General features: G+C 37.6%; 1 protein-coding gene across 3 annotated transcripts; it reads right to left on the minus strand.

Annotated features, from left to right (window-relative positions):
- Positions 1-27767, minus strand: FAM91A1 (family with sequence similarity 91 member A1). Of its 3 annotated transcripts, XM_054815104.1 has the most exons (24): positions 27565-27767; positions 25598-25682; positions 24688-24839; positions 23735-23792; positions 22007-22074; positions 20656-20769; positions 19515-19605; positions 17281-17343; positions 16103-16209; positions 15259-15297; positions 15041-15153; positions 14011-14129; positions 13506-13618; positions 13222-13308; positions 12355-12487; positions 11498-11646; positions 10895-11029; positions 8600-8713; positions 7700-7772; positions 6636-6785; positions 6010-6117; positions 5662-5785; positions 4550-4619; positions 1-3130 (listed from the first exon to the last, which is right to left on the minus strand). In XM_054815104.1, exons 1-24 carry the CDS (start codon positions 27634-27636, stop codon positions 2954-2956), a joined length of 2514 nt encoding a protein of 837 aa, XP_054671079.1. In that variant the 5' UTR covers positions 27637-27767; the 3' UTR covers positions 1-2953. The 3 variants fall into 3 exon arrangements, with proteins under 3 accessions (XP_054671079.1, XP_054671080.1, XP_054671081.1); XM_054815105.1 differs by lacking the exon at positions 20656-20769; XM_054815106.1 differs by lacking the exon at positions 6636-6785.
- Positions 27768-27845: the final 78 nt, after the last annotated feature.

The following is a 27845-nucleotide window of genomic DNA, read 5'->3' on the forward strand; positions in this document are numbered from 1 at the left end:
TTTGACCTACACCACAGTTTATTTGTAAACGTTTGTTACATGTGCCAATAATTTAACTGAACACAGACTTTGTACAATTCAACGTATAATATTAACATTGTCACACTAGAAGAGCTCAACTGTATTCAGTTACAGTCGTACTTTAAAACCATCAAAATACAAACCATTTGGAACAGTGAACAAGAAAAAGGAAAATTTAAGAACAATGAAGGAGAAGAAAAAAAGAACTGGGAAATAATAAATCATCATCAAAAAACCTGAACACAAAACACAACACACTTTTTAGGTGGCTCCTAAACATCTTCAGGTATATCCATCTAGACTGAATACTACTTGAGTTGTGCCAGAGCACAAAGCCAACCCCTCTTCTGCAAGTTAAAAATATTGCTGAAAACAAACTTAAAATAGCTTTACAATATGTAATGCATATGATTTTCCCCACTGTCAATAAAACTACCTGAAGAAAAGAAATTGATTTAATTAGTCTTTATTTGCAATACAATATAAAATAGATTCTTTTGGTATGAAGATCTTTGAGATCTTATTTTTTACACCATATTTAAAACAAAAGTAACATACTTTGAGTAAAGCCTCTGGACCATCCCAAGCACTGGAGCTGTAGTCGTGTTTCAGGTATTTTATGGACTTCTTTGGTTGCAATCTATTCAGTAAACTTCAGATATGCAGACTTGAACATTAAGCTCCTAAACTAGTGTCGAAGCACCTAAATTAGAGTGGCTTGAGTTCTAAAAAACTGCAACATATCTGGAATTTTCACCATTAACTGTAACATTTATGGGTATTAAACAACTCTGAAGAGCAGGCTACTCTTATTTAGAAGCTTTAGACAACTTAATAACAAAGGGTATCCTTCACTTAGTAACACTGAAGAATATGCAGTGAGAACAACACATTTTCATCCATTTTCAAACTTCCATACAACTTGCACTATCATCACCTTACATACTAGTATAAACAGTCCATGGCAAAATTCAATACAATACGCCAAACTAGCTCATCTACTACAGCTCACTGTAGCACTTAAAGTAACATCTATAGTACTGAAAGCATAAGTCATCACCTACTGCTTAGTTCCTCTACAGTGCTAGATATTGGCTTAATCTCCACATGACAATCCTCACAGTAAATGTTTCCTCTGCCATTTCTAGCAGATTGACATCCAATTCTTCTTTAATTTCTTTTGAAAGAAATAAGGCAACTTAAAAAAACGCTATGGAGATTATGCACATCCAGTACAAAAGTCACTGTAGCGTAAATGATCAACTTTATCTATATAATCTAGCTCTGTAATACACACAGAATACTAAGTTCAGCTGCTGTTGGTAAAATACAAAACCAAAACTGATGTAAGAAAGCAGCACCGAGCAAACCGAAGTACTACAGACTTCCAGTTTCTTAGAGTGCGAGTCCCACACTTACACTTTAGGAATGTATAGAAAAGCAAAGGAAAAAATGAATAGAATTTTCACAGTTGTAACTGAAGCCACTGCATTATCCTGTTGTGGTATGTTTGTCCTTTTCAAACTTCTGTCATGTTTTTTTAGTCATACAGAACAGGATACAAACCCAAATGTTGCCATTTTTCTCCTTGCTATTGTCCAGCATCATCTATGCCACAGATTCTTGGTCCATTACATATCGTAGGCTAGTAATGACAGGATGATTAAGTCTCATTTTTAATTATGACTATTTAAAAGAAGGCAGTTCCAGCAAATAAGAGTTGGCAGAGTACTTTAGACAGCTGGGCTAAGTCTTAACATTTTACATCACTTGTCCTCCATGTGCTAAACAGGACATAATTTTTTAAGCTGGCAAAAAGCTGTTAATGCCCAATATAAACAAAGTGAAATCATGCTACATAAAATCATCCCCTACATATAGAGCCAAAACATGATTTTAGATAAAACGGCTCACTGTTAATGTTTGTCATAATCAGCAGCTAATGGTTCAAGGAAAACAGATGCAGAGAAGTCTCTGCCTACGCATCCTCTGCTGTTATGTTCCTTTGCTAATGACCGTCACATGAAAAATCAAGAGCTCTGTTCTTTCAAACATTAATCAACAGGATGTGATCTAGTTATCTACCTTAAACTCAACTTATGACATCAGGAGTTTTCCCGACAGCAATCATCACCAGCTTTAAATAACAATGAGGGACTAACACCCAGTGTGACCAAATCTCAGACACTCCTGGTTTCACATGAAGAGCAAGATGAATCCATTATCATAAAGAACCCCACAGAGCAGATCACTTCAGCCCTTCCATAATTCTGCCAGAGATGAAAGTTCACCACTTTGAAGATGAGTGGCCTTAAGTCATCTGCAGGCCTTTGAGTCTGCACTAACTCAGCCTCCTGTAAGCATCAAATCTCTTTCCATTGTACTGATTTGTCAAGGCATCAGTGTTAAGCTGAACTACAGAATTCAACAATTCTTAATGCCCCATATCACCATGATAATTTTTTTTAAACAGTTGGTATCACTGAGCTTTCAGAGGAAGAGCCAAACCTCTTACCTTTATACAGAAAGATTTTCAGTAATACAGTACAAAACTAAACAGAATTTATGTCTGAGTAACGAACATAGAAAACTACTATTGCAATTTTGTGGTGACAACATAGAAATTTAACAATTATCAGAAAGCCTAGAAAGGGTGTGTTTAGTTATAAAAGAAAGATTGTCTCAAGATAAAAATAGTGCTGACAGCTAAAAAGCTCTCTGTTGCAGCAAGATATGCAGTAATGAGTAACAAGTTCTAGATGGTTTAAGCACTTCCCCAATACTGCAACACAACACATTTTTGTAACACTACTTTTACATGGGTTATGCTGCAGCAGTGGTACACTTCTTAGTGGTTGGCACTAGGAATTAACCATAATAGAAGAAAGGCCTTTAGTGATCAATGCATGAGAATCCCTATTTGACCTGTTCCTTAGGTGTGGCTGAAAAAAAATGAGGATGGGGACCATCCGTTCCATTCAGATAATACACCTTCTTTGAACATGAGATTCTTGGCAGGAAGCGGAACACCCATATCTGCAGAAATAGGCTGCAAAAGTGAACTTGAAGAACCAGCATCATGGAGCTGATCCAGTGTTGCAATACCTTCCTAAAAGCAAAAGGAAGAAAAAAGAAAATAGTGTCTTAAAAACAAGACAAATGCCAAAGGATTTAACAGATAGAATATAATAGGCCAATCTAATCTGCAAATACACATAGTGTTTCTGAAGTGTGTTACTTTAATCCAACAAATACCAAATCATTATGGAAGTAAAAGCAGAATAAACAAAGGGAAGCATGAAATAAGCATATGGTTGCCTCAGCTGCATCTGTGAATGCATTATTTGGCTTCCAACAAACCTTCAGGGAAGCCTGAGGTTTAAAATTAAAGGAAAGGCCTAGCAAAAATGGAAGTAATGCTATAAAAATCTTCAGGACAGCTATTGTACTGCTATTTATGCCATACTGTGCTAAGACCTATGCGTATATTTGGAGGCACTGACTTGACCATATTTTAAGTAGTTTTATTTCGCAGAAGTTTGGTTTTCTTAGCTTAAAGATCACTTCAGCACCTTCTTTTTTTTCTCTCTATACACTTTTTTGATGATGATCTGTATTTAAGAGATAACATCTAAGACATTATGACAGGAGTCACATGAGACTTTGACAGACAGCTTCGAGGCTTCTAACCTACTGGGAATCTCCAACATTCCCATGAGGAGGCCGTTTCAGGATCACACCATCCATGATACTACCTGGTTAAGTAACCTGCAAGTTCCTTACTTTTTTCTGTCTGTTCAGTAAGGTATCATAAGATGTAAACAGATTCCATGTTATATGTGGACATGCCTTGCTAGCATACACTTCCATGCAGAATTATAGCAGGTTGCAGACCTGGCATTCCTCCTTGCTTGCTACACAAGACCCCTATTCTCTATCTATGCTCTTAAAAAAATCCTCCCAAACTATGCAGTTTTGCATATTTATACTCATTCAGCATCAAGTTCTAGAGGATCTTAGGACACAGTGCAAAATGTAACTGGTATGAAATATGTGTTAATGTTTTTTTTTTTTTTTTTTTTTTTTTTAAGGAAACACAGTTGACTCAAAATGCAGATAAAAAAATCTCAAAAACATTACCATATCCATGGTTTGCAGAAAATCTCCCCAACATATCTAAGAAACAACCAAGTAACCAGCAGAGTAGGCCGTGTTACAACAGGAGTGAAGAACAATTTTGCTGTACAAGTCCCATAAAACAAAACCAATGAAACTAATTACACACAAGATGCAACCACAGAAGTTGAGACAAGTATTAAGCAAGGCTAGAAAAAGGATAGGGAAGTACTCACTTTTTGCTACCAGTAGAATTTGAGGTTGATAGTGTTCTTAATACAGTTACCATTTAAAGAAAATGCAAATAAAACAAAGCATGTATGTTTCCATACACCTAAGAATGGCAAGTAGGAGAGCATAAAGGTATGACAGACTATACAGAATGATTTACACCTCGGTTATTGCTCCTTACCTGGAATGAATGAACAAAATTAAGGACCTGAAGAGACAGCTTTCTACTGGAATGTAAGAGCTTTTGAAGGCTGTCAAAAACAGAAGAGAAGAAGGTATGTCCAAGATGCAGAAATTTTTACTAGTAAAGTACCATCATAGTAACTTGCTCTACTAGTTCCTAACACCATGTGACAAAGTTAAAAGCTTTCACACAGAAAGCTTCATAATATTGTAATCACTGAAGTTCAACTCATCTGCTCAAGTCTAGTCAGCTAAATCCTATTTTCCCTATCACTTACACTGTGCTAAAGTGAAACTATTGCAATTGAAAAAATGCTATTTTACATAAAATATTAATATATTAGACTTTACCATGTCTCATTCTTATCTAGGACAGTCTGGTAACGTGACTTTTAAGAAGCAGATTAATGACACATTGTTAAAAAGCACGTCAACTACTGTAATAAAATCCTTAAGCCGTATTTTCAAGCAGTCTTATTTTTTGTCTCCAGAACCATGCCCTAGAAAAAAAATAAAAAAAGAAAAAACCACCAAACACACACAAAAATCCCATTGTTGAAAGAGTAATCTTTCATAAAGAAAAGCTACAGTAAAAAAAAAAAATCAGAAGATAGCTTGATCATAAGCCATGACTAAACTTATCAAATAAGACACCAGTAGTAAAGAAAATTTCCATGACAGCTAAATGCATTTTACATCAAAGCATTACCAGTAAGCTTCCCCCAGAACGGGGATGGGGGGGTAGGGGAATCAGGAGGAGAAAAAAAGCTTGTGCTAGTCTAGGAAGGGGAAATGAGTAGGAAGGCACCCAAACTCACTTTTTCCTGATCTGTTAATAGACAGTTTACTATAAAGAATTATTTTGCTTTGCAGAAACTACAAAAAGAGCCTAATCTTAATCTTACCACAACTAAGGATTACTAGATTGTACTTTATAGCTGGTATCTACGAGCCAAAGAGCGACCACCTTACACTAGAATTCGGTATGCTATGAAACTTAGCTCAGTTCTGCTCCTATAGTCATCGAGTTGTAGGTATCGTTTTTGCAGAAGCTCTGGACATAACACATGCAACCTGCTAAACACCTGTAGCTCACAAGTTACAGCTCACCTTTCTTTTCTACATAATCCATGAGTGGCAATTTTTCTGCAGACTTTCTGATTCAACTCAGAGCTGAAGAGTGGAATGCCAAAGCATAATTCCAGGGGAACCCACTCCAGTTCTGTTGTGGGTACTACAGAAAGAAAACCAAGAGACAACCAAATTTTAAGAAAAGACAAAGCAAGAATATTGATCCCAGAACAAGTTTTAAGGGAATCTGAATTTTAAGGAGGAAAAACAGTTAGCATTGCGCTTATTGTCCCAGACAATAATCAAACAACACATTCAGCTCCTTAAAACCAAGATATCTCATTGGACTGAAAATGTTTAGTGCAAGCCATTTGTCATGTTTTTTACCTTCAAGGCTTTGCTTGACTGCAGAGTCCATTGGGGTTTCTTCTATCACCATCTCAAATGACTCTGTGCTCCCATTTACATCAGATCCTGATGCTAGTTCAGCTTCTCCTAAAGGTAAAGTAACTCTTACATAAACATGCAGATGAATATAAGTTTAGTTACCACCTGATGTAAGGAACATGACAAGCTTTGCCCAAAGATCATAGCTATAAAACTGGATGAAGGGATATGGAGAAACACAGGGCCTGACTCATTTTAGGACAAAAAAGTCAGTTAGGGATCCTCAACACACTTAGGAAACACTAAGTTCTGGCATTACAAAAATGACAAAATTTACTTTTAATATTTTCAAATTATTCTTTTTTTTATTTTTCTTCTGTTGACTGTTCTAGTCCTGTGATTTTTCACTCTGTATTTGATATTTCTGAGCTAGTCAAAGAAGAATTAGGAATTAAGCCTACTGCCAATAGATTTACACTCCAAATGGGTTCCTATCTGTGTTGGACAGTATTTTGTAGAGTTCCAAATCAAAGAATCATAATCCTTTGTTCACTTCTGCTGAAGTGATTACATGCAAAATTACAGTAACAGAGCCAAAAAAAAAAAAAGAATTATTGGTAACTAACCTCTTCCGTCTGAAGCATCGCTTAGCTTTCTGTTAGCGTGCTGACTTGAAGGATTCAACATAGTGACATAGCCACAAAAATGCTGCAAGTCTACTTTGTTTCTCAGTATTTTTAAAGCCGTATGAATGCCCATGTTCACACGAGAGAAGTCTAGTAGAAAACAACACATATTCCAGCTTACTTTACAGGAAGCCTCCTCCATAATCATATAGTTCATCTCTAGGCCAGGCTAAGTTTTTTATCTGGATTTTTCTCTCTCGTAATGCTGCAGCTTAGTGATCACATTGGTAGACCTGGGATAACACATAAGTGATCACAGTCTTCCCATACCAAGCACTAAATAGTATTTTATAGTACAGTAAAAGAACTGAGGAGAAAGAAAAGTACAAATGGAAGATGATCTCTCTCTCTCTCACACACATAGACAGCAGAGATGGCAAGGTTCAGCTAGGAATCAATGTCCAGCTCTTTCAGTGCCAGAGTCTTAAGGCAAACTCAATACAAAGATACATGTTCCACATATCTGAAATTCTGAAGAATTAGAATACAGTATTAGAGGTTAACAAAGAGTTACAACATTGAGTTGTTCATGCTAGAACTTAGGAGATTCTGCTTCAAGATTTTTCACCTACCATCAAGGCACAAGAAAACAGACATCCCAGAGAGAGCCGAGAGAAAAGTAACTCGTTTTGAACCTAGTAAAAACTACATTAGGAAGTTAGCTTTACTTCTAGTTGCCCCAGATTTTTCTACAGGGTAGCTTAAATAATTTTGGATTTCGTATCTGGAAACTCATACTTTTATGACAGCTCTGAGTTGGGAAGGCAATGGTCTCAACCATGCAATGCTTACGTCCTGCTCATCAAGGAGTACTTCAGAACATGTTAATTCCTCTAGGCTCAGAACAGACTTGTCAACCATTTAAATACTTTCAATTCTCTCATCTAACTTGACTCCTAAGTCCAAGAAAAATTACCTTAAAAGGCTTATTGCAACCTTACTGCACAAGGTAATGTGTAAGAAAATTACATATGGTGGTGTAGAGATTAAAGACAGTCACTTACCTCCCTGCTGCTCAGCTTCATCAAATGGGAAAGGTATGTGCACTGTTTCTCCCATTCCATGCATGCCATGCCCCTGAACATCAAGAAATTAAATTAGGAACAGAAAAATATATTCATCAGCTTAGCTTAGTCCTACTTGTGCTTCCTTTTAAGCAGTACCAGTCAAGTTGATGAAACAAATACGTAGATCAAGATATTTATACATTAAAATTTTTCTCTCCAATTACTGGTTATAAACAGATTTCCTAATCACAGAGCACTTCTGGAGCAAAATGGAGGTTCCATCTCTAAGTACAGAACATTTTTGAGCAGTCCAGGCTGTCATAAGCAAGCCTTTAATAATGTGTAACTTTATGTTTGTAACAATATAAAATATCTATTTATTTGAATGATTCTGAGAGTTCAGTTGAACTGAGCCAGCTATTATACTTCTCCCAAAGAGACAAACCCACTCTATTTCTGCTGTTTGTGATAAAGAGCATGTTTCGCTATAATTTACTGTAAGAGCTGAATACCAAGCACTCCAAAAAAAAGTGCACTTGTTGAATAACAGTTCATACCCCCAGCTACCTTGTACCACTACTGTCTAAAAAGCTTGTGGGCTCTTCACTTTCATTCCAGTTTACTATATCTCCAACACTCTCATAAATCCATGTCTCTTCTAGCTAGCAAAATTATATCTGTCCATAATACAATAATGCATACGTAACACGCATTCAATTCAAAACCGATGTCTTAACCACCACGGAATCACAGCAGCACTGGCTACAGAAGTTAAAGGTATTTTTCCAGCTCTCAGCAAAAATGTAGCCCTCCAATGTTGTTAATCTCCTCTACGACTTAACAGTTTATCTCTAAAAATTATGCATGTTTTAATCCTTTATACAGAGCACTCTATACCTGAATTAGAACAGCAGAATGCGTTAAAGCATCATTCAACATTGTGAGCACATTTGAAGTAGGAACTACTCCTGGGTCGTGACCCCAAGACGTTATTAGTAAGCGATCATAACCCTAGAAGACAGAAATTAAGAGTATTTGCAGTTGTAATGGACATAAAAGCACATAAAGCGAAATACTAGAGTTAGGCATTAGCATATTGTTACAATTAGGAAGTTACCACAGGTAACTACAACTCTGTAGTGTTATACTTTGTACCAAGGATGACTCATGTTCATATTCCTAGTAAAGGCAGAAGTTTGCCAACCTCAAAGTTAAGATGCTATTTTTCAACAGGAGGTATCTGCAACCAATTCCTGTAGAACTGTGTGGCCATCCCAGCAGCCTCCAAACAAACAGGAGATGAGAATAATCCCACAAATTTAAAAGCAAAATATAAGCTAGATAAACTAACACCATCAAAAGAGAACAAAGATATATCAACTCCCAAAATACCTATCCAAGGGATAGAAAGACAAGAACACTGACTACCAAGTAATTTCCTAGTTTCTCGGTTTTCAAGATTGAATACCCCTGCATCTCCGTAAGATTTCGAGAAATGCCTTGACAGTGTCTCCAGAAAATGACACCGCAAAATAGTATCAGGAGAGAAGCACTCACATATGCACGCAGAGAGGAAAAAAGCTGCAATAAGTTTGTGATAGCGCAGACTGCGAGATCATTTAGTACAAGAAAACCTGATCTATCAGCACACTGAGATTCAAGCAGTATTGAAGTTTTCCCAGGCTACCACACTGAATGCTTTTTATGAATAAAATTGCACAATCCATACATTTACTGATAGTTTAAGCTAATGACAGGCTAAGGTTTGAATCAAGTTCACCACCAATGGCCTTACAAAATGCCTTCTGCTTTAGAAGCCTTGATTCACTTAATCCTATGTCACCTTAAAGTAAGTCTTAGAAACAGAAGTATCAACAAATCTTTTGAAATTGGAAAGGGAAAGGACAAGGACACATGAAAAGCTTGAAGAATGGAAAATGCATCTACAAATCCTAGACCCAGGAGATGACTGCTGATGTAAGTACACCTAAGAATACACATCCCTATCTGAATGTCTCCATACCATTCTAATATATTTAGCTCCTCAAGTATCTACTCAGAACAATGACGTGAAAACTGTAGAGGCCTCTCTGCAATTATAAATTTGAACAATAATATTTTAGGAGTTCCATTGTGAGCAGCAAGGCCTAAAGACTGCTAAGCATCCATGACATTTCAAGTTGAAGTCAATAGATATATCGATTTTTGGTTCGGGCAAAGTTTAGGAGTTGCCACGGCCACTTCCACCTAGGTTTGCTCAGTATACAGAATGCCTAACAGTATGTCTTTGTGGCACATTTGTCCTTACTAGCATTTCAGAGACAGAATGGGAGAAGGCAGCATCTGAAGTCTTTCAAACGTGAGTTATCACATGCACTGTTTTGTGGGACTCCTTGGCAAAGCACTCTATGGATGCTAAAAAGTTAGGTGAATTCAAGGCTGGAAGGAATTTGGGAAAGCAACTGATCACCGCAGAGATAAGAATTCTAGTCACAACCTCTATATACACAAAATCACACACAGCTCTGGAAGTTCCAGACCAGAACATGGAGAGGGCTGAAAAGGTCTTGAGAAGACATACTACACATTGTGCTTATTCCTCCTACCTCCAGCCACTGCTACAGACAGGCTACTGGGCAAGGATGTCCTTTTGTCCAACCTCATGCAACCTTTATTAAATTATTCTGCCTTTTAAACTGCAGAGAGAATTACAGCCTAGAACTTCAAAGTCTCCATCACAGATTTCTACAGTGGACAAACTGGAAGTGATCATCTTAGCCATCTTCTAAATCAGGCAAAGTTGTATGTAGAAGTGTCCTTTCTTACATGATACTAGAAAAAGCACAATATACTAGGTCTCTATCTTTTGATACAGCTCTTCTACATCTTTGTAACACACTCTAGGGATGGGCTTACAAACAAATTCACAATGACTGCAGTCACATTTTACACTAAAATTGAAAGGGGGGGCATCAAATACACTGGAGTCACTGTGACAAGAGAGACTTAAACGGCATTCCTTTTTCAGAACCTAGAAAGAAAACAAACCAAGACATAGAACTTGCTTCTAGAAAAGGTACATCATCTACAATGAATTATACCTCTGACTTCAACTGTTATCCCTAAATAGTGTATGGCATATCTTTGAAATGTTTATAGAAAGGAGGAAGAATAAATTCATGCATATGCTACCTGGAAAATGTCTGGAAGTTTTCGAAGACGTGTTCCTTTAGAGAGCAAAAGAGAGGGTGGGCCTTGACCAGTTATATGGTAAATATATAGTTTGAACCAAACTGAACTGACTTCTGGTATCGCAGGTCCAATATGCTGAAGAGAGATTATTCATGAAATTAGAAATAACTTAATATTGCAACTGTTATATGTACAGATATCATTTAAGAATCAACAGCTTTAAAAAATACAAATCTAGTTTTGCAGCACAGGAGTTCAAATGTATTTAATGATGATATTCTAGGTACTTAGTCCAGGATTGCAACATTCTTTACGGAAAGGTGACAGTAAAGGTATTTTCTATGACTATATATCCAAGAACAACGTAACTGGCATTGGCTATACTTGAACAGATGAATTGTTAATAAATTAAACTTAATTTACTAAGTATTCATGTTTTTCCTCACTAAACACTTTTTTTTTAGATGAATTGCAATACTATTCTACATGCCAACAATTGAGTCACTTTAAAAAGGACATCTAACAGGTGTATCCAAAACAAAGCTTTTAAGAAAATACTATATTAGTAGGTACTGAGGGGAAAACCCCCCAGTATTTTTTCACCTGGGGTGTACAGCTGCTAATAGGTCGAATTTCATTGGTGAGTGGTGCCATGGAAACCAGCAGAGTATAATTTTTGTTGAGAACTCTGCTGCAGGTAGCTGGATCCAAGCCGAGCAAACTTTCACATCGTAAGAGGTCCAAGGGAAACCCTATGTTGAAAATGTAAGATTCTTAAATTATCACTGAAGATGGAACATACAACCCAAAATATGATTTCAGATTTTCCATTCTCCCCTGCTAAGCCATGAATACAGTATTTTCCACAACTAAGTTTTAAAGTATTGGGGTGAATTTTAAGAAATCTGTATATAATTTTAGCAATTCCAGTCACACAAGGTTGTCTGCCACAGAACTACAGCTTGCTCCTCACCAGCTAACTGATCCCAGGAAATAAGCACAGAGATACTAAGTTAGGCAAGATTAAAAAAAACCCACAAAAAAACCCAACACACCACAAAAATCTACCCCTATTAGAAGAATACACTTTCATGACTTGAAAAAAAAATGTTTCTTTGACAGAACAACTCTGAATAAGCCATGACTCCTTTATTACAGCCTTCAGAAGAACATGATTTGAAACCCATCTTGCTCAAGTTCAACTTGTCTTGCCATCATTATGCTTTAATCTGCTGCTTTGGATGTTAAGTTCATGCTTTGGCAACCAAATCTGCCATTTAACAGGCAAACCCAGTAATGTAGGCTCAAAGGATGATGAAGAAGTGATGTTTTGGCCTCAAAATATTTTTAAACAAGTAGGATACAGATGCTTTCTGAAATAGCAGCTTAGTCAGAAAGCTGAGTCCATGGCAAGTAAGTAAACAAAATTTAGAAAGTTTCCTCAAAAGCATTCACAGTACCGTTATTTGGTTGATCAGGCTGTACAGCTTGTGCCCCTAGGTCTTTATTGTGCCGCAAAAACAATATTGTGTTTCTCAGTGTAAGTGCATGATCGAAGTACCGTTGTGCTTCCCCTTCTCCTGTGCTTTGAACCTAAACAAGAAACAAAATAAATGCATACAAGTAGCAGGTTGTTTCCACAAGCATCAATTACACAAAAGAAGAGATTAACAAATGAGCATTTTAAAGCTTTGTAATTAACAACCCTGCAGCTTACATGCAAAAGTGATTTACAGCAACTATTAAATGGGAGTTTGCCATACTAGTCAAACAGTCAAGAAGTACACAAAGACAACATCTATAAATCAGAACGACTCAGTCTTTAGGTAGAAGGATTTAAATGTCCAGTCATCCTGACTGGTATAAAATGATAACAGCAATTAACGCAGTCATCCTACATAATTCTACAGTTGTCTTTCTAGAATTATCTTTAGAAGATGGATAGGTTAAACATACCAGCACATAATGGTCAAATTTTCCTACAAAAACATTATTTCTGAAAGTCTGCACATTAACATTCTACTAAAAAGAAAGTGATTTCCATTGAACAAGGCTTAATGCAGGTGTGTCTACACAGACTCGGGCAAACGTAGTTCATGAACTCACTTTGCTCACCAGACTTCCCACGCTCATATGCGTGCAGGGTGTGTCCCTGAATGTCACTAGAGGCATAAAAGCTGTGAATAAGAACCATTTTAACTGAACCACTTAGGTTTGATATTGTACTGCTAAATAAATAGTTTTACACAATGAAAATACTGGGGGTTTTGATCCCTTTAACACTTCAAGTGCTGAAAAAGCATTTGGTCAAACATGTAACAGATTACCTTTTCCAGCTCCACCAAGAAGCTGTCAAGACTCTCATCTGACAGTTTCCCAACTTCAAACATAGTGACTGCATGACTTTTCAAGTTCTGGAACAATAAAACAAAACCCTCTTAATTCTTTGAGAATGGAATAGGCAAAAGTTTCATTAAGCAAAAACATTTCTTAACAACAAACAATACAGAAGTTTTAAAATATAGTTACAGCTGTATTATATTGAAGTTAAAGTATTTTAAAGCTCTACATATTTATTCTTGGTATAATACATTGAACAATTTTGACATACTGGTGAAAGATTTCCCATCATTAAAAAGGCAGTGAGAGTAGAATCAAACAGGAAAGCAATACGCTTTGTGTGTCCACTAGACAGGTTCAGGCTGCTCACGCTGGCTGTTTCAGCTAATAAAGAACAAAGAAAATATATGATCACATTTCTTTAAAAATAAAATCATCAAGTTTAAGTCAAATCTATTAAAAGAAGTTATTGTCGTACTGAGTAGAACAGAATTCCCTTACCACTACTAAACTACTGATTGACTTAATTCAGAAGTTGATATCTGTCAATTGATACCCATAACACAGATCAGCCTCATCTTCAGAAAAAAAGCTCTTTGTCTAAAGAATTTTAAACCAAGAAGTAGACACCACCTCTCCCACTGTGTATTACATATGAAAAAACAATCTACATAATCTGTGTTTTACTTGTTTCTAGATCCCTTTACAGCCTATAGGACTCTAGAAATATAAAAATAATTGAACCTGAAGTATTAAAATTTACTGTTAGTGCTAACCTGGATCATCTTGACTGTTGGTATCTGTATCCGTGGCTGATGACCCAGCTTCCTGTACAGGACTTCTGTTTTCCCCAGTGTCCCATGAAAGCAGCATCTTTTGAGGGTCCAAAGTACTCCTATTAATGTGAATTAAAATCCACATCTATCGGTCACTGTAGCACCAGAGAAGTATCTCTGCCTACCAGTGCTAGTAGTCCATGCATAGGCATACCTGATACATGCCTTTCAATACTTCTAAGCCCTAAACCAGTCAAGCTTGATGTCCCTCAGAGTCCAGCTTTAGCCTCAGCAGAAAAGTTTGAGGGTTTGAAAATACCAGACTGTGAAAAACAGATCTGAAAAATCAAACCACCACTGTTGAAGAAGAATCAAATGGGAAAAAAAAATCTAATCCACTTTGTTCTCAGTCTGAATTAACATTAAAGAAAACTCAGGCATAGCGCTCACTTTAAATGGCTTAACAGATATTGAACTAAAAGTGCCTGACAATTCTTAATTAATGTAACTTGCCACTCCAACTTGGAGAACCCTTTGCTGACTGGTATTAACATCACTTTCCCAGAATTTAATATAGATATACATATATGTGAGTGTCAGTGACAGAACTGCAATGGTACCTCATAGCAAGCAAGCAAACTTTAAAGACATATTCACTGACGGCAGTGTCAAGAGACATTGTCTCTGTACTAGCACAGTAACAGTTGTTATTTCTGGCCCCAGGAGTTTAAAGCAAAAATACACTTGTCTGTTTCAAAAGTGAGCAAATAGGCACTTAAAGGTCAAAAATCCAGCACCAAGTAACAGCAACAGAAGTAGTACATTGAACTTAAAGGCTAAATTACCATCCCTTATCCTCAGATTAAAAAGAGGATCAAGTATTCCTGTCATTATACACATTAGAAAGCCAAGTGAGATTTGTTGTTGCAGAAGTTGAGGAAAGCAACCAATAGCTTTACAATCAGATTTGGGTTCTAAGATTTCTCTTCAATGAGAAAGATAAGCCTTGTGAAAGAACGAAGACACTTACTTCAGTCTGTTTACCGAAGGAACATTCTTCCACGATGGATGAAGATTATCCAGGTTTATTACTTGGCCTTTTTTATGAGCAAAGCCTAACCGACAATACATGGACACAGCATTCTGAAGAAACACATATACGTGTAATAAGCAACTGCTATAGGAAACCAGGTTGCAAAACAGTGAACTTTCCACATTTAGTTCAACAGATGCATTACACACACATACCTTTACTAAAGATAAGTCAATCTCTAAGACATTTGCAAGCTAAAAAAAAAAAGAAAGAAGAATCAACAATACAGTGTTAACAATGCAGGGTAATTTGGCATCTTTTTGTTGGTTTTCTTTATTTTTAAACCCAGCCTGTACCGGCAGGAGCAATCTTGTCTTTATCGAAAGTGAGGAAAAAAGGGATGAGGTCCCATAACTGTCCCACTTGAAAGCATGCAAGAGAAATATGAGGTTATCTTCCACTGTGTAATTTCTAGGTTAATCATATATATTATTTGTGTTAATCATGTATATCAGAAGACATGCAAAGAGGAAAACAAATCCTGGATATATTTAATGGGTATTTTTCAGGTACTTATTCACCAAGTTTTGCAAATAAGACCTTATGAAAACATATTTCTCATATTAAAATTATAAATACTTCTGTGAAAGTTACATTCCTACTTAAGCCTACATTCCTACTACATTCATTCTTTAATTCCAAGACCCTGCATGTTTTCACTGAAAAATAAAAAAACATTTTAATTTTGATTTCACACTAGCAAAACAGACTCTATTCCAGTTCTAACTCATATAAAATAGTCTACATTAGTCACCCCTGTATAAATTCATTCCAGCTGATGGAATTGTTTCACCGAATTGAAGGTACTCCTTCAAACCTGAAAGCACTATAAATGTTACATTCAAGATAAAAGAAACAGGTTGACTCTTAAGCTTGACAATACCTCTAAATAAAATCACTTGATATCGATCCATATATCTGCCTGAAGTATTTTCAGCAGAGTGCTTTGGGCCCTTTCAAGTATTCCTACCTCCCTGACACAAGGTAAGTTTTACTTACCTCTGCCACATTAGTATGTTCATCTATTGAAACAAAGATCTTGTACAGAAGTGTTTCAAAGTAATCACCTTGCACTCTGTTCATCACAAAACCTTCAAGGGGTGGCACTAAAAAGAAGAATTACTTGCAAAATTACAATTTGGTAATTTATTAAACTGAAACTGCATAAAAACAGAAAAATAAATTTACACTTATTTAGTTTTCACAGTACTTGTAATTTTGAGGATTTCCCAGTCACAAAGAATAAAAGCCTAAAGACAGTACATATGGTATTTCAAATTCTCCCATTCCTTAAGAAAAGCAATGGCTGTCAATGTGTTCTCTTATAAAAACTAAAGCCACTCTACCTCACTTCATAGCCTTGCAGTCTCCAGCTCATCCACTACAGACAATTTCCAGTCATCCAGCCCATAAATGATTTTGTAGTGTGGATGGAGATTAAATCATAGCTCTGATTGGAGTGGGACACAAAAAACCCACCCCACCCAAACACTCCAGAGCTGAGACTCCCAAAGCTATTATCTAAGCAGTAAGTCTCTCTTATTTAGAGGACTTTCACTTAACTGATCTCTACTACAGCAATGACAGGTACTTCTGCATGACCAGGTTCCAAATGATTTATGTCTTTGCAGATTATACTGAATTCAGGAATCCTCAAGACCTGGCACAGCAAAATGACTTGTTCAAAGGGCAGCCATATGCTGCGCTAGTTTAAGCTCCTATATAGTCCCCAGACACAGCACATGACTATAGCTGAGGTGACGAGACCATGAAGGATGGAACCTATTAGAAGTTGCATCTGTCTAAAAAAAAAAAAAAAGTCAAAACCCCATGTCTTTATGGTGAGGCAACTATGTTCCTCTATGTTATTCTTTCTTTTCATTACAGATGTATAGAAGGGTACTTATTAATTTATGCCATGAGTCCAAGAATCTCATCTTACCTAAATATGAATACAAAATAACATAAGAATTCAAGTTGAAATAAATCCTATATACAATATGAACTATGTTTTAATAGGGTTGAAAACATTTAGTCAGGAAAAAAATTCACAGCTCAAACATTCTGTTTAAGCAAACTCATGCACACAGACAAACAGCTTCCAAGACAGAGAACTCCAGGATAACTGAAATGAAACCAGGTAAACATAGGTATACCACCATTAAATATTTACTTACCTGCTATACAGCTGTCATCAGATATGGGTACATCGAGGTAAATAAATCCTTTGTTATACAAACCTTTATAAATAAAAGCACATCATTTTAGAAAAAAACCACATTCTCTAGAGTATTAATGATACAAAAGTAGACTTCCCTATCAGCCAGTTCAGAATTTAAAGTATTTTTTCCTAATAGCCTCTGCAGTAGAAGTTCTTTACTTGCAGTCTGATGCAGTACACTTGCAGCTCTACAAGTACTTTCAGGACAGCCTAGCAGAATGACCACAGATCGAAGCAGTTACATTGGACAGAGATGAGCACATCTCCACCTAAATGTTAACTTAGTTTTCGCCATCATCACTGCACTGTCAAGAAGTAGATTGGGTTTTGGGGTTTTTGTTGTTGAATTAGTTTTGTCAGCTGAGGATGCTGGCTACATTTTGGTTCTCTCCTAGCTCAGGCTGAAACTCACACACTAAATCACACCAGTTTTGATGGCACTCACATGTCCTTCCCACACATCTTCACAGAAAGTCCTTTTTATACAACTGCAAACATAAATTCTGTGGTACTTCAGCACAAGGCATCAACAAAGCTGCAGCAGATACAGATGGACATTGCATACAATAAGGGCAATAATATGGTAGATTTTTAAATGACACTTTCGCCACATGAGATTGATTTGAGGACTAAGCATCTCAACTGAGTTCTGCAGAGTAGATAAGCCAGGGAGAAGTTTTTAAGGAAGGACAAAACATTTCAGCATGGTTATCTTTAGAGTCTAAGGTTTGTAACAGCTATACTCTCATAGTAAAGCATAAAGCTCAATTACACAGTATAAAATAAGCCAAATTTATTGTCAGTGGTTCCTGTGGTGTTAGCCAAGATCACTCCATATACACCATATTCATTACAGCAGGGAGGAAGTGTACCAACAACCCTCAGGTGAAGTGTTATCAAACACCTGAAGTAGAATTGTCAGGATGTTTCACACACACACAGAGCTCAGCCCAGCTATAGTATGTGTGCATATATCTACAATATATCTAGTAAAATAAGATCTTGGATAAAATGCCTGCATTAAAGCAACAACTAACCTGAATTCATGCTGATACAATTGCTGTTCAGCACAGGCAGTGACACATACTCAGCTGTGCAAACTGATGTGGATCAATAAACCAGCTTTAATGGATCAGGATGACATTACAAACCATCAACATGCTAAGGGTGCTTTTCAGTGTCTCTCCTTCATATTCAGCTCTCATAACTAATACATGCCTACTTCTTGTACCTGAAATGTACTGACAGCATCATAGTTTGTACTGAAGAGTCCGCTTTCCCCATAAAAATCCCATCCTACTGACAGTTCATTAATCGTCTGTAAGTTCTTTTTCTACCCATGACCTAGGGTAGAAAAGTACGTTAAATCCTTCTACACCTACTAAACCTGACCTGCAACCCTCTCCACAAACGCTACCAGGCTATGTACAGAGAAAGATCATGAAGAGTTTTCAGAATCAAATTTTCTTAAGCCCTATACTGTTTCAGATCCACTCCAGAGCTTGAATTTCACCTACCTCACTTTTTTATTGTTTTGTTCTGCTTCAGTAACAGGCAGTGGAATTCTGCCTCAATTTCTTAGGAAAACTACAGTGTACAGGTTCAATTGCTTGTAGTAAGCCCAGCATTTACAGAAGACTTCTCAAGGAGGAGCTTGTCAGTGAATTTGTATTTCCTTGTCTAATATGATTTGTTTATATCTGATACTTGTTACTTGAAATGGGGAGACACATGCACACAATTTTTCAGTAATGGTTGCAGACCTTTGAGAAACAAAACAGCCTCTTAGATTTAAGCCCTGTTTTTATGGTGTTCAAACAGTACAAAAATCACAAAAACTCTCCTCCTTTGAAAAGCAAGGAGTGACGTTTTACCACCCAGGATTACCAACTCTGACATTTTTAATTTTAGTTTCTCTTGTCCTCATCTACATTCCCTTTTCCCATAATCTTTACGGACAGTTTCTAATGAAAGAATTTGTTGAATCAAACCGTAACAGAGCAACAGCTGCTAATGGCTCACTGTTAAATCATTTACAAGATCTAGACTGCAGTCTGTACAAGCTCTTGAGTATTTTCCTCCACCTCCTCTTACGCTTCAGCTGTCTGCATCCCCTTTTACTCCTAGTTTTCAGACACTACTCTCAGAATTTACTAAGATCTACAAACAGAAAGTTCATTGAAAACTTACTGTGAACTACATTGAAGTCTAGTGAACCAGCAAGCTGAGGGCCTGAATCAATTATCTTATCAATAGCAGACTTCTCTGATGTAGTACAAATCTAGGTTGAAAAAAATCATGTTAGTCTTTTGTAGAAAAGTCTATGCAACTTACTTAATATCACTCAAAAAAAAATTCCAAACATTTCAGCCTCAAATCAGTCATAAGTAATATAAAAATATAGAAAGTAACCCATGTTCTTAATGAAAATATTTGCACTGAAGAATTCACTGCAGTTCCTGTTGAAGTTTTAAAATTTTTTACTCTTGTCCCTGCACAAAATTCCTAGAGCATGCTCTAGGAACAGTACTTAATTGCACAGGTATCTGGCAAGTGAAGTCCACGGTATAATAGGTTTGCACTTTAAAACTTCTAAACTGAGTGTTCAGCCAACTGGAACCATTCTAGAAAAAGGTTCATTACAATATCAAAATAACGTGCTTCAGGTTAACTACTCTGGGTTGATGGTATGTAAGAGTAGCCACTGCCTAAAGATATTCCAAATAGTAGTCAAAAAATAATCCCACCACTTATTAAAATATATTCCAATCTAAACAAGAGACTTACAAAGGAGGAATTAAATCCAGATCAAATGACTAGCTGACTGTAAAAAGAAACTGTAAGAATGGAAGTAGAATGAGGATGAAACATTAAGTCAGCTCACAAGCTTTTCATGTGCAAACAATGAAGAAAATGAGACACAAGGAGCAGAAACAATGAAAATGTATATTAAAGTAGAGCAATATTCTGATTCTCATACTGAAGATTAAGTCAAAACTGAACTGTCAGAGCTTAAATATGAAATTTAGGAAAACATATTTTGTTGCTTATTCCCTACAAAGCACATTATCATGCACATTAGTTACCACAGATTGGTTGATGCAAAACCACCTCAGCACTGTACATAGTGCAGAAAGCACAAAGGAGGGAGAAGGTAGAATATGTCAACAAAGAAAACATAAGTTTCCATTAGTTCCTATCTCTATTTCCATAAAAGAGTTGTTATATACCTACAACATAATCTCTGTGTATTCTACACAAAAGGAAGTCCCTGTTTTCAGGGACTATCAGTATTCAATCAAAATCAGGGATGCAATCCATACTAAAATACCTTGATGTCATCCTCAGTGATGTAGCCAGACTGCACAACCCACCACGCTTCTATAGTGATCTCCACGGGTTTCACAGGTAACAGATCATGAGCAGTTTTCCTTCTGAAAAACTTCTGCAGTGGTACAGTCCATTTGAGATAGTAGTAAAGAGCTCTTCACATGTGCAGATAGCCACTTACCTTTATATAAACTGATTTTTATGAGCATCCATTTTTAAGTACATTATAGTTATAGACTGGACATGCACAAATACTATTAGCCCTGTCGTGTAGTAAAAGTTTCCCTCCTCTCTCAAATCACATGAAAATGGGAAGGGAAAAAAAAAAAACATTTACATCTGTTAAGTCTTCCCATAAACCCATATTTTTATCCATATTGTATGTGTCACTAATTAAAACCCACACTATTCAAACACATTAGGATCAAGTCCAAATTTAAACTGTTTATGATATTTTCTAATGTGAACAGGTAAGAGAGCACAGCAAACAAAGTATACAAATGGAGTATTTTAAAGATGTTCACTGATCAAAAAACCCAAACATTTTAGGAACATATTTTTACTTTAAAGGACAAAGTACCCCATATTCTCTATAAGTGTGGTGCTAAAATAATACAGTGAATGTTAATCCAAGAAAGAAAAACCGCAGGATATTGTTTATTTATAGATCTAAATAGATTCTCTTCCATTGTATAGCCATTACTTTTTGGTTCACTCTATCAGCTTCATATTTTGGTAAGCACATTTCACCGTGAAGCTACTGTAAGAGCACTTGGGAGTTTCCTGGAGAAAGAAACTGTTGCTAACTAAAGAGCCTACTTCTATCAACAGTCATTACAATGTTTTGCATGTGTGCTGTTCACATGCAAGGGTGCCTGTTCAGACTCATTACCGTTGTCTTAGAGAAAAACATACATACTATAAAAATTTACACCTAGATGGAGGACTGTCCCAGAATAAACTCTGATCTCAACTGCACCCACAGAAACACTTCCAGAACCAGTATTTTTAGTTGATGTTTATACCAGCCAGAAGACATTAGTTATCCGGTGCCACAGAGTAAATATAGCTCTGAAAATATGAAATAAAATAAAAAACCCAACCAAAACAAAAAAAACAGCCAACCTCATAGCATTCAATATCTTTTTCTTTAGCATACTTTGATTTTAAATTTAAAAGCTCTTTATTAACTTCAGGAAACACAATTAGCAATATACTATGTCACACTCAATTACCCACGCTATTAAACTAACTAGGCCCAGGAAATGATTCCATTCTTCATTTGCTATGAAATAATATGGAGGAGGAGGGAAGGGCGAAGGAAAGGGAGGGGAAATTAAAAACAAACTTACTTTTGAAGACCTACATTGGTTCATTAGATCTATATACTGGTTTCTTCCTATACCAAGAAGTCTTAGACCTGAAAAATAAGTAAGGTTTCATTTCTCTTAAGACAGGTTTAAGCTGAATATACTTAAAACATTCTTCAAAGAATCAGACCTACTTCTATAATATTTTTAATTACTCTTTCTTCCCAAAATAAAAGGATAGTTATAGGAGCTAAATTTAGTTCTAACTGAATTTGACAGAAAAATATGTGCATCTAAAATCAGAATCCACCCCCATTCATTTACTCTGTACGGGTTAAAAAAAAATCCCATATCACAAGTCACAGGGCAGCAGGGAATAATCCAATCCCTTTCTCTCCTACACTCACATCAACAGGTAATAACTATGCTTCAAATTAACAGGACTAAATTTGTACCAGATTTTGGTCAATAGTTTTTCTTCTCCCTAACAAAGCCCACACCACACACTGGATTAGAACTCTAAACTAAGAATTAGAGCACAAAAGGCCACATAAGCCTCTAAGGAAGATGATTAAGTTAAACTGAATCAAAATTTAATTCTATACTCTCTAGCCTTCAACCCTTAAGGAGCTATGAACAGATATTGGAAAACAACTCATTATTTTTAACCCATATTCTGTCTCAGCTTTAACACCAACTTTCTAGTTTGACACTAGTTTTTATGACAAAATGTTAATAAAGATGTTTAACTTAATTATACTGCTGTCACTGACCTGCAGCTGCTGCTAAAATAACAGAATTGCTGGGGCTGGGAGAACAGGGAAGCCTTTCCTCTCTTCATACCCCTGGCTAACACTAGGTCTCCAACAAGCTACGTGGTGCTGAAGAAAAAGGTTTTTCCCTTATCTGTTTCCCCAGTGTGAACATTACATAGAAGCAAATTAGTACAGTTAACTGACAATATCCTTTTTAAAAAGGAAAAGCCCAAAACCAACTGTTTTCAAAAGCCACAGTCTCCTCCTTATCTGACTACACACTATCCTTAAAGAGAACTTTATAAATTCATACCAAGTGTGAGGACTGAAGTCTTTAGCTATAAATAACTGGTCAGTGGCAGGTTTGATTAACATCCCCCCCTGCCCACGCCAGCAGTTTACATTTTGCACTCTAAGACTTATCAGTAGGCTATTGCTCTTACTCTATTCTCCTCCACCAGGTTCAACATTTTTTGCTTTCCTAACCTCCCATCCCATACTCACAACAGTCTAATAGAAAGCAGGATAAAACATCTGACACATCCAGGAGTTTCATAAAATACTAGATTTTCTTCTCTCTCTTTTCTGGTACATCATCCCTCAATCCACACTGATGCTAATTCACAGGAGTGTCAACAGCCTCTCAGTGTCTTGCTAAAGCTCTCTGCCAAAAATCACACTAGGAAAGGACCAGCAGCTCAGCTTGCTGATGCACAACAGCCAGTAAGACTTTCCACCCACAAGTCCAAGCAAACAGGAACGCAACACAAGCAAGGACAGAAGCCGCACAAGGTTTGCACATGCCCATCTGTACGCAAACTAGCCCAATTCCAGTGCTGACCATACACACAGAACTCTGTATGGAGAGCACACACTCCTTAACATCACTGTTTAAACACTTCTACACTTTCGTTCACATGCTTATGTTCAAGCAAGCAGATGCCTGCAAATCCACTTTCAGAAGCTCCTTATTTCCATCTCACTGAAAGCAGTAATGCAACTAGATAACACTTACAGTCAGCAGCAGTGAAGTTAGGTAATGAATCATAGCTTTTTTCACTGTTCATTATATCCTTAAAAAGACAAGAAAACTTAGTTGCAACAAGAAAGTCATCATTTCAGAGAAACAAGTCCAAAATTCTGCCTGTATTTTTTAAATAACAAAATGAGATTAAAACAAATCTATTAAAGTCAGTTCCCTTATCAAACTTGCCAACTACTTGATTAATCATTACACAATAAGCTAAATACATTAAAAATGAGACTTCTGTTTAACATAAGGTTTACAAAGAAAAATGCTGATTGAAAGAATAAACAACAAAATCCTGTATCTGCCTTCACAAAAAGAAAAACAGCGCACAGAATTGCTAACAGTAATAACAGAATAAGCTAACAACTAATCCATTATGTCTGCAATCACTATACACAAAACAAAAAAAAAGCACTTCTGATATCCAATGAAAATAAAAGAAGATTGCCAGAGTGCTGACAGAAAACAGAACCATCTTTGTTCTCATAAAAAAGATCTGCTTCAAGCTTTTGAAAAAGCTTCTAATATGGTTAAGTGTCCTTTTTGAAAAACAAAAAAAAAAAGAAAATAACCATTCAAATGTGCTATTTTTTAAAAATGGCAATTCTCTTTGTTTTATTAATCTAACAGAATGAGGTATCTCTTTTACAGTTTGAAGTGAAGAGTCACAAATCTCAAACCCCAAAAGAGAAACGCTGGCCTTAGAGTGAGTCCCACCCCAGTTCCACATGACAAAGTCCAGCTCTTGGAAGGCAGAAGGGAAAAAACTGCAGGTACAAGGAGTTCTCTAGAAACTTTCCCTACTGTTGCCTTACTTGTTAGCAGACCCTACCCAAACCAAATGAACTACATGACACTGCCTCGTATGCGTTATGGGGCCCATTACCAGCCTCTCCAGGACAGAAAACAACATATTCTTGCCATAGTTTTGTACTCACCTCCATTATGCCCGTGTAATAGGAAAATGGTGTTACTCTCAGACCTTTTACCATGATGTCAGACAAATGATAAGGGTACAACATGAGATGATCTCGACTGTATTTTAACAGATCCTCGTAATATTTACGTTCGTCTTTCTTGACATGCTTAACTACAAGGGGAGAAAAATACAGTTACACTGTTCTGTGTTCAATTTCATAAAAAAAAGTGTTACAACAAAAGGATTAAAAATAGTATAACAGCAATTGACAAAAAACTGACAACAAAATAAAGGAGAGCTGCAGGGCATTCAGCATTCAAGGATTTCTTCACAGAATGGTTTGGGTTGGAAGGGACCTCAAAGATCATATGACACAAGTACTCTTAGAGCCTTTAAGGATGGCATTAGAACAGAGCAGATTTATTTTACAGGTCACCAGGAAGTGGTCTGTTGAGACAGAACTCATGCACGCTGTAGAAAATTATCTTTTAATTAGTGAAACTATTATCTACTTTGGGAAGACGAATGGATGCAGTCAATGCAAAATAAATTAAAAGTCTGTAAACAAGTCATAGGCAATAGCTCATGTGAGTCAGGGCTGATGTCTGCATCTCATAGTGACAGGCTTTATTCTGTAAGTAAAATCCTCTCTTAAAATCTCTTGATTTCTTGGAAAAGGGCAACATAACTACAGCAGGAATTCAGTGTCACCTGCCAACTCAGTAACCTTAAAGACTGCTTTGCTAGAAAAGCTGCCAAACGGACTCAAAAGTCAAGACTTTTCTTGATGTTTTATCATTTAAAAGTATTTATTTTCAGGGAAGGAGGGACCTTTGAACAGGGCTCGCTCTTGCAATTTTACAGTAAAGACAAACTTCCACACAGAAGAATCAGGTAGCAATTAGAAATTACTTAGCTTCTTTACTCACCTAAGTTATTCCGATATCGTAACTGATTGCGGATGCTGTAGAGTACAACCTGCCTTTCATATTCCCTCTGAGAGTTTCCAAGACCCTTGAAAACATAAAGGCCTTTTAGCCAACACACATAAAACCCCTTTTAGTTAAACCACTGCAAAGTGTCTTATGAGGAACACACAGGCAGTTGTCATTACTCAAGGAGTCCCCCAGTTCAATACAGTGATAGTATCTTCAGTCTCTGTATGAGGTCAAAAGTATCTTTAGTTAAATAGGTGTCTCTACACAGGATGCAGATTTAAGCAATAATCTTTAGATTTCTTTTTCCTAGTACCATTCCAACAAAAAATGGAGCATCTAATTCTCAAATCAAAGGTTTTAAATCATCTTTTAGAAGACATGAAGCATCAAGCATTTTACCCAAGCATTCAGCATCTTGCAGCCTTGAAGAATTACCCAGAATTAGTGTAGCATAAACCAAGCATGGTGAATGACACATGAAGCTTCAACTGCTGCACATCAGAAGCTTATAATGCAAAAAATAAATAAAGAAACAGTTCAAGCTGTAGCTTCACACAAGGAAGGCAATCACAAGACTGTGACCACAATCTAGGTCACAAGATTAAGGTGTAAGCACAGCATGTTACTATCATGAAAGAAGATAAAAAGAGAACTTTGTTTGATGCTTTAAATGCCTTATTTCAAAAACTGTCCCCTCAAAATTCTTCATATTACTCTTCTACTCTGCATCCGCAACAAGCGATCAGGTTGGGGTTTTTTCCCCTCATCAATGCTCATATTAAAAAAAATCCTTAGATAAAAAGGTATTTTACTGCATATATGGGATAAACAAGTAAGCTGCGTTTATACTGCAGAATCAGGTATTAGAAAAGAAACACCTGATATCACAGACAGGGTCCATAACTGATATAATATCCAAAGAGGGATCCATTTGCTTGAAGTACAAAAATATTAAGGACTATGCTAACACTAAAGTAAACAAAACACTATTCTGGAAGTTACATTAAAGTAAATAACGCATTAAATTACTGGCATATTTTCTATCCTGAATCACATAGCCAACGGTATGGCACTCAGCTAGGCAGGTAAACAGAAATCATCATTCGTGCCCCTCTTATAGCTTCTGAAATCTCAAACTCAAGGAATTCAATTACTCAGGGCCTGCAGCCGCTACTTATCCCTTCTATCCTTCCATTGTGCAAGAGCAAGAATTATTTAACAGTGCTTGCTTTCAAGCGGCATAAGACTTTGTTTGGAGACAAGAACCTCCTCTTGACACCGTACCTCCCCCCTGCTATCAGAGGCCCATTAAATCCAGCAAATCAAAATTTCATGAGGTTTTCTTCTCCATGAGCCACTCACTGAAACAGTTCCCTGGCTACGGAAACACAGGGCTGCACAAGTCTCTGACACTTGTCCTGGTTCAGCTCACGCTACTCAGAGGCTGCATGAGGGATACTCGCCTCAGCTGGTCTTATGTCTGCACAAGCTGAGAGAGGACTCCCACATCTCTGCCCACAGGGGCCTCAAACCACCCCTATGCTCCCCTCTCCTCGCAGAGGCCCTCCCGAACACATGCATGTATCTCCCCACTGCTCACACAGAGACCCCACATCACCCTCATATCCCCTTCTCTCCACAGTGACACCACAGACACAGGCCCCCCCTCCCCACAGAGGGGCCGCGCACACCCCCACGTCCCCCCTCCTCACAGGCAGGCCCCATACCCTCCTCCTCCGCAGGAAGTCCCACACTCGCCCCCATACCCCCCTTCTCCCCACAGCCACACACCTCCCCCCCCCCCCCCCGCAGGGACCCCATGATCCCCATGGCCAGAGCCAGCCGCCTGCCTTCCCCCTTGGCAGGCAGAGCTGAGTCCCCACGTCTCCCAGCACTCCCGCCCTACACTTCCCCGGGCCGGGACCTCAGCAGCCCGGACCCTGCCTGCCCGCCAGTACCTGCTTGACGCTGGCCGGCAGCCGGCCCCATGGGTAGTTGTGGCGAATATGGAACTCCACGTCGATGTTCATGGCGAATGAGGCCCGGCCGCGCCGTGAGGCCCCGCCGCCGGGAGGCGCTCCAGCCCAGGGGCCGCCCTGCCCTCGGCCCGCCGCTGCCGCAACCACCCCCTGCCCGCCACCGCTTCCGCGTTACACCCCCCGGAAACGTCCCCATACGTCAGTTCCGGCGGGGCGAGGGCTGGCCGTCACCCGGGATACGGCCGGTGGCGGGGGTGTGG

This window comes from Grus americana, chromosome 2 (assembly GCF_028858705.1).
Source record: "Grus americana isolate bGruAme1 chromosome 2, bGruAme1.mat, whole genome shotgun sequence".
Lineage (NCBI taxonomy): Eukaryota > Metazoa > Chordata > Aves > Gruiformes > Gruidae > Grus > Grus americana.